The sequence below is a fragment of the Sardina pilchardus genome, chromosome 10 (assembly GCF_963854185.1).
Source record: "Sardina pilchardus chromosome 10, fSarPil1.1, whole genome shotgun sequence".
Lineage (NCBI taxonomy): Eukaryota > Metazoa > Chordata > Actinopteri > Clupeiformes > Clupeidae > Sardina > Sardina pilchardus.
In genome coordinates, this window is record NC_085003.1 from 31,533,690 (window position 1) to 31,545,886 (window position 12,197).

At 43.5% G+C, this 12,197-nt stretch overlaps 2 protein-coding genes across 6 annotated transcripts in view; one reads left to right on the forward strand and one right to left on the reverse strand.

Moving 5' to 3' along the window:
• The window catches only part of cpne2 (copine II), a 31,147-nt gene extending 28,135 nt beyond the window's left edge, over positions 1-3,012 (forward strand). Inside the window, exons 15-16 of the mRNA XM_062547721.1 lie at positions 643-879; positions 2,486-3,012. Coding sequence (XP_062403705.1) covers positions 643-879; positions 2,486-2,599 — 351 coding nt within the window. The 3' untranslated portion in view covers positions 2,600-3,012. The remainder of the gene's footprint in view (positions 1-642; positions 880-2,485) is intronic.
• A 152-nt stretch (positions 3,013-3,164) lies between these two features.
• Positions 3,165-12,158, reverse strand: psme3ip1 (proteasome activator subunit 3 interacting protein 1). Of its 5 annotated transcripts, XM_062547726.1 has the most exons (9): positions 12,076-12,158; positions 10,595-10,664; positions 9,905-10,033; positions 9,661-9,759; positions 9,364-9,486; positions 7,167-7,308; positions 5,060-5,136; positions 4,047-4,262; positions 3,165-3,557 (listed from the first exon to the last, which is right to left on the reverse strand). In XM_062547726.1, exons 3-9 carry the CDS (start codon positions 10,023-10,025, stop codon positions 3,553-3,555), a joined length of 783 nt encoding a protein of 260 aa, XP_062403710.1. In that variant the 5' UTR covers positions 10,026-10,033; positions 10,595-10,664; positions 12,076-12,158; the 3' UTR covers positions 3,165-3,552. The 5 variants fall into 5 exon arrangements, with proteins under 5 accessions (XP_062403710.1, XP_062403706.1, XP_062403707.1 ...); XM_062547722.1 differs by lacking the exon at positions 3,165-3,557 and having other exon boundaries at positions 3,575-4,262; positions 12,076-12,154; XM_062547723.1 differs by lacking the exon at positions 3,165-3,557 and having other exon boundaries at positions 3,575-4,262; positions 12,047-12,099.
• Positions 12,159-12,197: the final 39 nt, after the last annotated feature.

Sequence of the window (12,197 nt, forward strand, 5' to 3'; positions counted from 1 at the left end):
CACAGAAACTAGGCCAGCACAAAAGAGCAACTTGGGCTACTACTGTACTGTATGTTCCACATGTACAAAGTAGACCTTGATTATTAAGTCAGAAGTGAGTCATAGTGAAAGCACAAATAATACCTCTCCAAACATAGAAAGCTACAACCTATTCAAATAATTTAACCTGTATAAACAGTTCAATATTGTGTGCAAGAGATTGGCTACTGTAGTCGAATGACAAAATCACACGTTTTTGTTTTAAGAATGTTTGAACTCTGATTTATTGTTCAAGGGGAATGTTCAATGTGTGAATAATTAAAATGAGCTTTTAGTAAAATGTGTCCACGATTCAGTAAAACAAGCACACAATTTATTAAAAACGAGTGCAATAACACCACCTGGGCTTTGCACAAAGACAAGAAATACATATGCAACAAAACATTATGATGTCAAAAAAGTATGTTTTGTAGTATGTTTACGTAGAATGTTCATAAGAAGTGTGCTGTCTAATGGGGCCGGTTCCCTGTACATGAATTAAACCTGGTCCTGTTTTTAGATAAGTTGCTGTTCTCAGTTGTAGTGCTATCTTCATGGGAAAATGCTCATTCCTCTCTCTCTTTCCCTCTCTCTCTTTGTCTGTCCTTCTTTCTGGCCATGCAGCAGTACTTCACGCTGCTCATCATCACGGATGGAGTGATCAGTGACATGGACGACACACGCCACGCCGTGGTGCAGGCTGCCAAGCTGCCCATGTCCATCATCATCATCGGGGTGGGCAACGCTGACTTCGCTGCCATGGAGTTTCTGGACGGGGACAGTAGTGTCCTGCGCTCTTACACCGGCGAGGAGGCTGTGAGAGACATCGTGCAGTTTGTCCCCTTCAGAGACTTCCGTAATGTAAGTTTTGTTTTCTTTCCTCCTCAGAGATACTATATACTGTTGTTGTTAACTTGTAAATAAGCTGAACTCACTCTGAAGACACTGCTCTTGATGATGATGCATATGTGGGTGGAGATGCTGACCCGTGTGCTCCACACAACTCTCACACTCCAAAAGAGCTTTTCAGCTGTGCAAATACTCTTCCAAATGGGCAAATGCTTTTTTCAATCACTTGTTCAGTGCCAGAACGAGATTCATTCACTCAGTCCCAAAGCATTCCTGGTGTGGACAGCCCAGGACTGGTAGGGCATGCATATGGAAATGTGCTCCACAAACACCAAAGTCCTGTGACACACATACAGTGAGACAGTGCTGGTTCTAGTATTTGGCCTCACATTGCTCCCTCAATGTTTGTCTATCATAGCTGACCACCATAAGGAAATCCACCAGACTCTGCTCCAAATTAACTCCAGAAACACTTCTACATACCAAGGGGATATTCCAAGTGACAAACCTGGTCAAGTTAAACTAAGAGGAGGTATTAAACCTTCTAACATAAGGGTCCTATGGTTTAATTCCTCTTGCAAAATAAAGCCTTGGAGCTTTCCTAGTGAACCTACCCAGGCTTGTTGTCCATCACTAAACTTGGGAATACCCCTCACTGCTGGTTTTGCTGTCCAGCTGGGGGGAAAACTGGACGTAGCCTGTGACCATATAGAGCTTCAGTTCTTTAATACTGTAAGGTCCACAGGATCTGATGTAGCCTGGATCTGCAGTAAACACCTCTAACCACTGTAAAGATGTGAAACTGCCTCATAGTGATGACAGCCCCATCGGCCTAAACATCTCTCCTCTGCCCTGTCAAAAGTCTCATTGATAACATGTAGGAATTTCAGCCAGAAAAGATTGCTGTTGAGTGGGAAATCTATAGGCTAAAGACCATAGAGTATTGGCAACTACTAGAACCATTGCCATTGAGGTTTTCTTTCAAAGATCCTTTTGCAGATGTGATGTGGATAATTAAAGGGCCAGTTGTTTTTTTTTTAGTTTTCTCTCAAGCTGTCATTCAGATTTTCTTGATGGAGGTTTTTTAGAGGTTTAGTCTTTAAAGTCTGTCCTCATCTTCGAAAGGCCATGTGCTACTTTGAGACAGAATTCCTCCAAATTGATTTGGTCTTAGGTCTGCTGTCAAACGTCCACCCTCACATCTCTCCAGTGCACAGTGATCAATACGTGTGGAGCTCCTAATCTATGGTCTGATCATGTTCTGGCGAGATGGGCCAAATAGACTAAGTCGCACGTGTGTAAACAGCAGCTTTGGTGGGAGTGGGAGTGGGCGTTCTGCGCGCCACGTGACTTCCCTTAGCTGCAGGAGGGAGCAGACAACAGACCTTGGCATCGACCAGCTGGCAGCAAATTAAAATTCATTTAGTGAAAAAAGCACGGAGCGTCAGAGAGGCAAGCCAGCTTTCTCTCCTCACTAGTAACAGATACTCTCATTAGTCCATTTTAATGAAAGAATCTTTCAGAACTTTCAATGGCGTCTTTTTTATGCTGTTTTTTTTTTTTTTGTTGCCCCGACCAGTTCATTTAGGTGTGTGTATGTGTTTTTCTGTCTTCAAAGGCTCCAAAGGAAACTTTGGCCAAGTCGGTGTTGGCAGAACTGCCGCAACAGGTCACACAGTATTTCAAACAGAGGAACCTGTCGCCTAGCAACACAGTGCCGGATGAGGCCTGAAGTTCAACGTGCATGTTGCCAAAATCTATTCACTGTTTACATATTATTATTAAAAAAAAAGACCAACTATGATGAAGCGCATGATTTTTTTAAAAAGACAAGATAAATGTTTTTATTTAATAAGTGTTTGTTGATAATACATGTTTATAAATCCTTAAATTTAAATGAAAGCTGTTGTGTAAGTGTTCAAAAACACTAAATGCACCCTCTGAATTGTAAAGAAGATAGAGGATTTGAATGTACCTTTATACAGATGTTCTATGTTTAAGACGAACTATTTAACACAAATTTATGTACCTTTCATGTAGTGCATATGTAATTTGTGAAAATTGTACGGTACCTTGGTCAAGGTGTATTGATTTTATATACAGTCTTTTATGTTACCACTCAGGTCAATAAATTTCAATTGAAAAACAAAACATATACATAACTGATCTATTCATTAAGGCTTTTCGACATAACAATGGGAAATACGGGCAAGCGCACAAACAGATTGTGTGTACATCTGATTCTGCTTTTTTCAATGATTTGCAAAAACTGATTTGACACAAAACAAAAACATAAGTACGTACACCAAACATTTTTTTTATTATTTTTTTCCCCTTCTGATATGCCCCTGCCATTCATAGCACAATAGTAGATGTCCATTTCTTTCAGGTAAGAATTCATAAAAATTCCAGCTTTCTCGCCGTCATAGAATTTTTATTATTTAAAAAAATAAGAGGAATAAACAAACAAAAGAAAACAAACAGACACACTGTTTGCCTCACAGCTCACAGGGCCAGTATCTGCCATCTGTTTTTAGATGTTATTGGGGTGAAGTTATGGTATTAGCGTGACCGTTAGCAGTCTTCTCCGCCATCCTGAGCTGTCAGTCAAAGTCCCCTTGGCCAATACCACTGCAGAAGCCTCAGGGGGGGTGGGATCGTCGTCAGGTTAGGGTGCCAGGGGGTTTAAACTGTGTAAAATGTAATATGGGAGGATGGGGGGGGGGGGGGGGGGTCACGTTTTTGAGATGCAAAACACCACAGCAACAACCGCCGACAGTCACAGAATTATCGTCCCCACTGAGGGCTTTTAATAATTATTATCATAAGGCAATCAGGGAATGAGGAATACAGTGAGGTTATTCGTGCAAGAACACACACATGCGTAACTGTGAAACTGAAAACTGAACATACACACTCTCACAACTAAAATGTGGAAACTGTTGCTTCTGAGATTTACATTTAGAACTACACAGCTTATTGGTTAATGAAAGAGGAGCATCAGCCCACTGGTATCAGCTGATGTGTGTGGTAACTTAGAGGTGCTTTGATTGATTTATTGATTGGTTGACTTTACTGACTTATTGGTTAGCTGATTGCCTGTGAGCAACTGACTGTGTGGCGTGTCTATCTGAAGAGCCTGTGCCGCTTTATCGGAAAGGTCATTCCGTCCACGCTACCTTCGCTGTCGGTGCTCGACTCGGAATCGCTGCTGCCCGAGTAGGCGCCCAGGCCCGGCAGGATGCCCACGCACACCGCCGCCGAGGGCAGGTGCAGGACCCCGGGCTGGGTCACCGCCGCGCCGGCCCCTGGTGCTGCTGCTCGAAGGGACCCCAAGGCCCCCGCCCCCGCACCGCGCTTAGCCGTTCCACTTCCTCCTCCTCCAGCCGCCTGCTCTGAGGATAAAACACACACATACAAACAAACAAACAAACACACACACACACACACACACACACACACACAAACAAACAAACACACACACGCACACAAACACACACATCAACACATACAAACAAACACACACACACACACACACACACACACACACATACAAACAAACACACACACACACACACACACACACACACACACACACACACACCACACACACAAACAAACAAACACACACACGCACAAACAACAAACACACACACACACACACACACACACAAACAAACAAACACACACACGCACAAACAACAAACACACACACACATCAACACATACACACACACACACACACACACACACACACACAGAGAAGCACATAGAAACTCTCACTCTCTTATTTGATCCCAGCTTTTACAATTTAGAATTCTAAAGAGCTCTTCTTCCCTACACAAAGTAAAAAAAATCTATAAGCTGTATAGTGCCTTGGGTTAACCATCATGCCTAGCTCTTATCTATTTACAGAGACAGAATTATGTGCTATTTGTCAGGTTACAGCACTGATGGAGACTGGATAGAGAGTGTTGTAGCAACAAATCACAACTAAATGAAAATGAAATATACGCAGTTTAGTGCTTTTCTCTGCACGGTTCATATATTTACATCTCTCTGCTTTGTCTAACAGCAATGCTCCTGGCTATCATGCTGGCATGGCGTTGTGCGGGCTCCGTAGCTGTTGACACAGGCCCCTGCGCCCAGCTTCAGCTTAAGCCGCTCTGAGCATGCTCAGATCCCAACCCACCTGTCTGGCTGCCGTTGCCCACCGCTGACTCCTCCCCCTTTGGCTTCTTGGTTCCTTCTGACGACGACTGGGACGAACTATATGGGAGATTTAGGAGACAGTCAGAGACTGAACAGAACACAGAACACAGCCCCCTCCACAATAAACCAGAATGGCAATCTAAATGAGGCAGAGCCATAGATTAGTTTCCAAAAATAAACATATTCTTCCTTGGCCCATGCTACACCAAGTTTAGTGAAAATAAACCTGGTAGATTTTGAATAATCCTGCATAGGCACATCAGGCAGACCAACAACCAAAAGCACACAGCAAATGTGTCCGCTTTCAGCCCCCCCCCCCAAATCCTTTCATGTCAGGCTCGGAGTGTAACAGATGTGTTGTCACAAAGTGACTTCGTATGTTCCTCTGAGAACCACAGCTTAAGAACTCAAAACCAGCCAAACCCCACAGGAATTTCCTGTGGCACGAATGTAATGAGCTTAGCTTATGAATGAACCAGTCAAGTAAAGTGTTACCCACTAACTCGCGGTAACACTTTACTTGACGGGTTCATTCATAACACATTCATAACAGCTGTCATGAACTGCACATGAAGCATTCATGACTGATTCATGAAACATGACTCATTCATACCAACACTTTCATGAATGTGGAAGACAAAACGACAAAAACTTGTCAAAATAAAAGTCCAACAACCGCAAAGAAGCATTGCCTTATTTATTCCAATAAGTCAATGGGCTTGTCGGGTGCCAGAGAAACAGAAAGTGGTCAATAATTACTTTTTGTTTCTAAAAAATATATATATTTGTTTTATAATGTAGAGTTGTGAAGTATTCATCATACTGGGAAGTGAACCGACCATCTGTGGACCTCTGAATGGTTGGACATTACTGTTTTATATATCTATATATACAAAGTCATTGGTGTAGACAAATATGCATTCTTCACAGGTTACTATCATAAAATAAACAAACAAACAAACAAAAAATATAATAATATAACAAAATTTATTCTCCTGGACACTGGACTTCCCCGTTGATTAAGATGTGACATGATCAGGTTGGCTAAAACAAAAAAGACAGCAATGTTGCTTTGCGATTGTTCGACTTTTATTTTTATTTTGAAGTTTTTTACGTTTTGTCTTCCACATTCATGAAAGGGTTGGTATGAATGTTGAGTCATGTTTCATGAAACAGTCATGAATGATTCATGTGCAGTTCATGACAGATGTTATGAATGTGTTATGAATGAACCCGTCAAGTAAAGTGTTGCCTGTTATGCTAACTTCATCTGGTGCTGTGCTTTCAGGGCATTTAGTGTAAGGACCTAAACAGTCACATATAGACATTTTTGAGCGTTTCCTCACCCTTACCTGCACCATCATCTATGCATCTACCCCTGCTCCCTGCACACTACACACCTACTTGATGCAAATACCATGTTCACGCTCAGCTAATCAGGTATATTTCAGTTCAGCCAGAGAGCTGTTGACACGACCGTGTAGTTAAGACAGGAAGCCGAGGAACAGGTCTAATTAGAACCATGGAATCAGTGGGCAAGAGGGATACGCTGACCTGCATATCTAGCCCAGTCACATGGGCTGGTTGGCAGGAGTAATATGCAATAATAAATTAAATGTTTTCTGAAAACATTCATATTCCTTCCTCAATGCTGATTTACAAATGATATGAAGCTGACATGAAACCTGTCCTGTGTGACACCAGCAGGTAAAGGTGGGAATACAGTAGGTTTGCTTATGCTAACAAGCCACTTCACTCATAGATATTAAAAAGCTAGATGCCCCATTGAGCTCCAGAGCGTGTGTAAATAGCACCTTCATATCGGCGGGGGCAACAATCACTAGAGGCCAATGGAGAAACAGGTGTCTCTGATTGGAAATCAGACAGGTGTCTCTGATTGCCGGCAAGTGTTTCCCATAGACAGTAAGGTGTTAGCCACCAGCAATATGGCGGCCACGTTTACCTATGCCACCTAATAGAACTCGATGGACATGCAGTATCTAGCTTTCTAATATCTATGAGTTTACCCCTGCCTGGTGACCTGTTGTGTTCGTGCAGCCCCAGGTAATCTTAGGTGTGCTGCTCACCTGCGCCTCTTGACGGCCCCTGCCAGAAGGTGTGCCTGGGACAGGTGACTGCGATGCTCCGGAGGTTTGGAACCCGCCTTCTTCTCCGGCTCCTTGCGGCTTTGGCTCTCGCTGCTGGAGGACGCCAGCTTCTTTATGGCGCTGTGACCAGCCCACAGTCAAGGGAAGCACAGACAAGCCAGGTGCAGACACCCACACACAGATACACATTACGCACACAGATACGCACACACACAGATAAACAGATCTATGCACAGACCCACTCACACACCTATATACACAGACCCACACACCGATAAACAGACCTATACACAGACCCCCCCCCACACACACACAGACCTATACAAAGACCCACACACAGATAAACAGACCTATGCACAGACATACAGATACACACAGACACACACACCCACCCACCCACTGCATCAACTCATGATGGTCCAGTGAACACCATGTTTACTTATTTATTGACATGTTCATTAACATTTGTGTGGCCATGTATCTCTTTCTCCATCATCTCCTCATATTATTGTGCACTGTCATATGCAAAACAACAGATGCTTTAAGACAACGTGTACTGCCAAACACTCAAAACCGCAACAAAGGTTCACATGAGTAGGCATGTGTTGATTGTGGGTAGTTTCTAAAGCCCCTCTGTTTAAACACAGACTCTGGGTCTGTGGTCTTCAACCACTGACCTGAAAAACTGACACACTTAAAGGCCAGAAAAAACCCAGTGCTCAGAGAGCCTGCTGAACTAGGACACAGTACAATCTGTCAGAAGAGGGGTGTGTGAGTGAGTGAGTGAGTGTGTGTGTGTGTGTGTGTGTGTGTGTATGTGCGCACGCGTGTGCGTGTGTGTGCTTGCGTGTGTGTACAGAGCTCAGCTGTGTGATGCTCTAACTCAGCCTGGCTTCAGAACGCTGCAGTTGCCACGACAACACATGTTGTCTTGTATGCAGACATACCTGATTGGCAGGGGTGAGTGTGAGAAAGAAAAAGATGGAGAGCTGCAATGTGTGTGTGTGTGTGTGTGTGTGTGTGTGTGTGTGTGTGAGAGGAATACAAAGAAAAAAAAGGAGCATTTCTCTCCATCCTCCCATTTAAAGGACCTGTGGCAGTGGCATGGCAACAGGAGCCAATGGATTGTGTGATACAGACAGACGCAACCCTCTGCCAAGCTTATAGCGAGTGTGAGAATCATCTGTGCAGTGCCATGCAGCACAGTAGTGAGTCGCACGCTTCTGAGTCAAAGCAGCTTTGAATACATTTCCATGTGTGAATCTCTGCACATCAAATGGGCATTACGTCACTGGTTTTCCTCTCTCGACTTCAAGTGGAGGAAACTTACTCCTCAGTGACAAGCGTGTGGTGTTTTTAGGCTAATCTTTGCTTAAAAACCAGCTACGACTGCAATCAAATGAAAACTAGCCCGTTTTTTTAGATGCATGGAGAACTTGAACATGGCACACACACCATAACCAAAAGCGTCTTTTCAAAGGTATCATTCGTTGACACGATCCTCATAATTGGCACTCTTGTAATTGCTACCCTCAAATTTGTCGAAGCAAAAACCTCGCGGCAGCTCGTGAGCGAAAGGGATGACCGGCGTGGAGACGAGCACGCTAAAGGCGGCAGCGTTTAATCACCTGTCTGCGCTCGACTGCCACACAGGTCGCTCCAGAAACGGAGCCGGGTCTCGGGGGAGCCAGCCTCGGCTTCCTTGAAAGCCGGCGCGCTAACAAGGTGGAGGAGGAGTCGGAGGATTTGACCCGGCGCTGAAGGTGTCTGACAAGCTCTCTCTGAGCACTGGCTTTAACGAAGCAAAGAGTGGGAGTACCGCCAAGGCAGACAGGAAGAAAAGTTTACGGGAAAAAAAAAAAAACTATCTAAGCTACAGATCCCACTACACAGAAATGTGTATCTGTCAGAGATGGAGAGAAAGAAGTCAGATGGAGAAAGAGTGAAAGAGACTGAGAGTAACTGTGTGTGTGTGTCAAAGCAAGTGAAAGAGGCAGAGAAAGAGTGAGAGAGACTGAGAGTAACTGAGTGTGTGTGTGTCTGTGTGTGTGTGAGAGAGAGAGACAAAGCAAGAGAAAGAGGCAGAGAGAGAGATGGGAAGAGAAGAGAAGAGAGAGAGTGAGAAAATGAGTGAGAAAGAGAGAAGAGAAAACACCATTAGAAGACTGAAAGGATATCCTGTACTCCTGCAGCTCTTGTCGTTCCTCATCTCTCCTCTGTTTCTCCACCAGCGACTGCTGCCTTGACACCTCATCCAGGAAGTGTGACTCGTCTTCATCCAGGCCTTTTACCATGTTCTCTGCAGGAGGAAACATGTCAACGCAAACCATGAATTCACCACTGCTACTCTTATTCACACCACACCGTCTTCAATTATACAGATCACTTATATTACATGATTTAAAATCAGATGTTACCGTTTCTACATTACAGGGCCTGGAGGGAGAAGGGGCAGATGGGGTGGACTACTCACTGAATTTGAACTGCTCCTCATACTCCTCTTGCTTCTTGTCCTTCTGCTCCTGAAGTCTTTCAAACAATGATCGAGAGTCATACTCTTCCTCGGGGGCCTCTGCATCACGCATCACGCATCACACACATACACACACACACACACACACAGACACACACACACAGACACACACACACACACAAATCAGTGAATGCACCGTCTGAGTAGTTGGACTACAAGATAAACTACAGGTGGAAGGTCATACCCTCGGGGTCCTCTGGCTTCCGAACTTTATCCCACTCCTCTTGACGTTTTTTCCGCTTCTCATCAAGCTCAGACTCGGACACAAACTTCCTGCTCAGGTCCACCCCGCCTGCGTTTGCCATCTCAGCACCTGAGGCGAGTAGATGGACCAGCTCACTGTAGCATGTGCATCTTTGTAAACTGTACCCAGGTGTCCTGGGCAGTAGGGGTGTAATGGTACATAAAAAATCACGGTTCGGTGTGTACCTCAGTTTTGAAGTCACGGTTTGGTTCAGTTTTGGTACAATAAACCTGTAGCTATTGCCAACCTAAAATTCATTTTTGCTTTGCTTTTTTTTGGCAGTCTATAGTAACAGTAGGCTTTTTTTGTGTTTGGGCCATGTTTCAAATGTGACTTTCCCCCAAAACATATTGTAAGTGGCGACCCGAATGTCAGTTTAGTAAATTGCACTTCATACATTTAGTACGCATCTGTGTATTGCACCTAGTGTCCTGTACCAAAATGGTAAGGTGCAAAATCCAAACTGGATAGAAATATCTGCATTTTGTACATCTTACAATTGTAAGTTTTTTCAAGCGTGGTTATGTTTGTCATTTGTATATGTCTTAGTGCTTTGCTTCCTATATCAGGCAAGCGTTTCATTTGTCCAGTACCAATCCCTCACATTGCAGAGGTAAATAAGAATCTTACCTCAGTGGTGTCAAGCTGATTAAATAGATAACGAGCTCCTTTTCATGAGGTCATCTGGATAATGGTAAATCTGGATAAAAGAATATGCCATTATTAAGGTTGACAGTTTATTTAAAGTTATGTTGTTCCAATGCATAGTGAATGGACAAGTCAATTTTACTCATCACTCAACAGCTGTACACATGAATTTGAGGAACCCGTCTACAGTTAGGCAAATGCTTCCCTCTGCTGGATGACTGGGCAGCTACCTCCAGTGTACACGCACAGTCAACAGCACTAGCCTCTCTCAAACGTGCATTACACATTTGTCTTCATTCCATTCAGTAGGCTACCCATCTAATAAAAATGAAATTTGCTGAAAGCATGGGAGAGCAGAGGGAGCAGATAGGGTTGAAACTGTTAGAAATCAAGGACCCTTGGAAGATAATCTAACAACCCAACACACCTCACAAGCATTTACCATGCGCTTCCTTTTCTCCACTCGTTTTACCTTTTCTCTTTTTCAACTATACTTAAACTAATACTTAAACTGTTGCACTCTCGTCCTCTGCTTGTGGTATTTTTCTATTAGTATTTATTGTTTCTGAAGGTCTCCTTTGCAAAGTAGGTTGAGTGTCATTCATTCCTCATTTTGGAATGCAGGTCGTTTTGGATTTTTTTAAAACCGTCTTCTAAATGCACAAATGGAAGAGGAATGAGTGGACAATTACATTCAGATTACAACGCTGCGTACTGCTGTTTATCGGGCTATAATTATGTTAAATATTTGTACGCTGCTGCAGTAAATGTTAACGTAACCTACGCGAGCCGCTAATCCCTTAATTTAACACTGGATATTCTGTAACAGTCTTTGGCTGCAACACAGGAGTTGCATTAGATTGCCATCCCAGTGCTAATCATTGACGTTACTTATAATTCAATTAATGAAACAATTTAAACATAATACAAACCATCCACGTATCTAGAGAGGTTCTGTAAGATAAAGACGTCTGGCTATGCATGATAGCAAGACGCTATCCAATATTAGCTTGCTAGCTAACACGATACAGTCCATATCTGGCATTAGCGAACGATTAGGTCTACCAAACCAAGTTGTCACAGTAGGAAGAATTAGCGCAGACATGTTATTGGCACCAGAAATACCGAAGAACATAAGGGACATGGTGAAATGCGCCATGTAAACCAGTTAGTTAACGTGCTGCTATTGGAGCTCTTGGCTACGGGTAGACAGCTGCTAGGATAACAGCAGGCACAACACATCAAGAATCAACCAACCAACGCTAACGATCCAAAGCTAGCCAGAGCTTACGAACCAGACAGCAACAGACGTCGCTCAATTTAACTAATGCACATTTAAAGGCATGATTCTGATAAGTAAATAGTACAAACACACGCAAACAATTATATCGGAATGAAACGATCGCGTGTGTAAATGCTGGAGAAGATACATGCCTCACCAGTCAAATGCCCCTCATATTTACCTCATCCAAGGTGTCTTGTGTAACTGTCTAAATGTTCCGACTGTAAATTATGCACCCATGTAAACGGTTCCCGTCAGGTAGTTGATGTCTCCACGACGTAAACGGCCAAAGTCTGTTGTTCC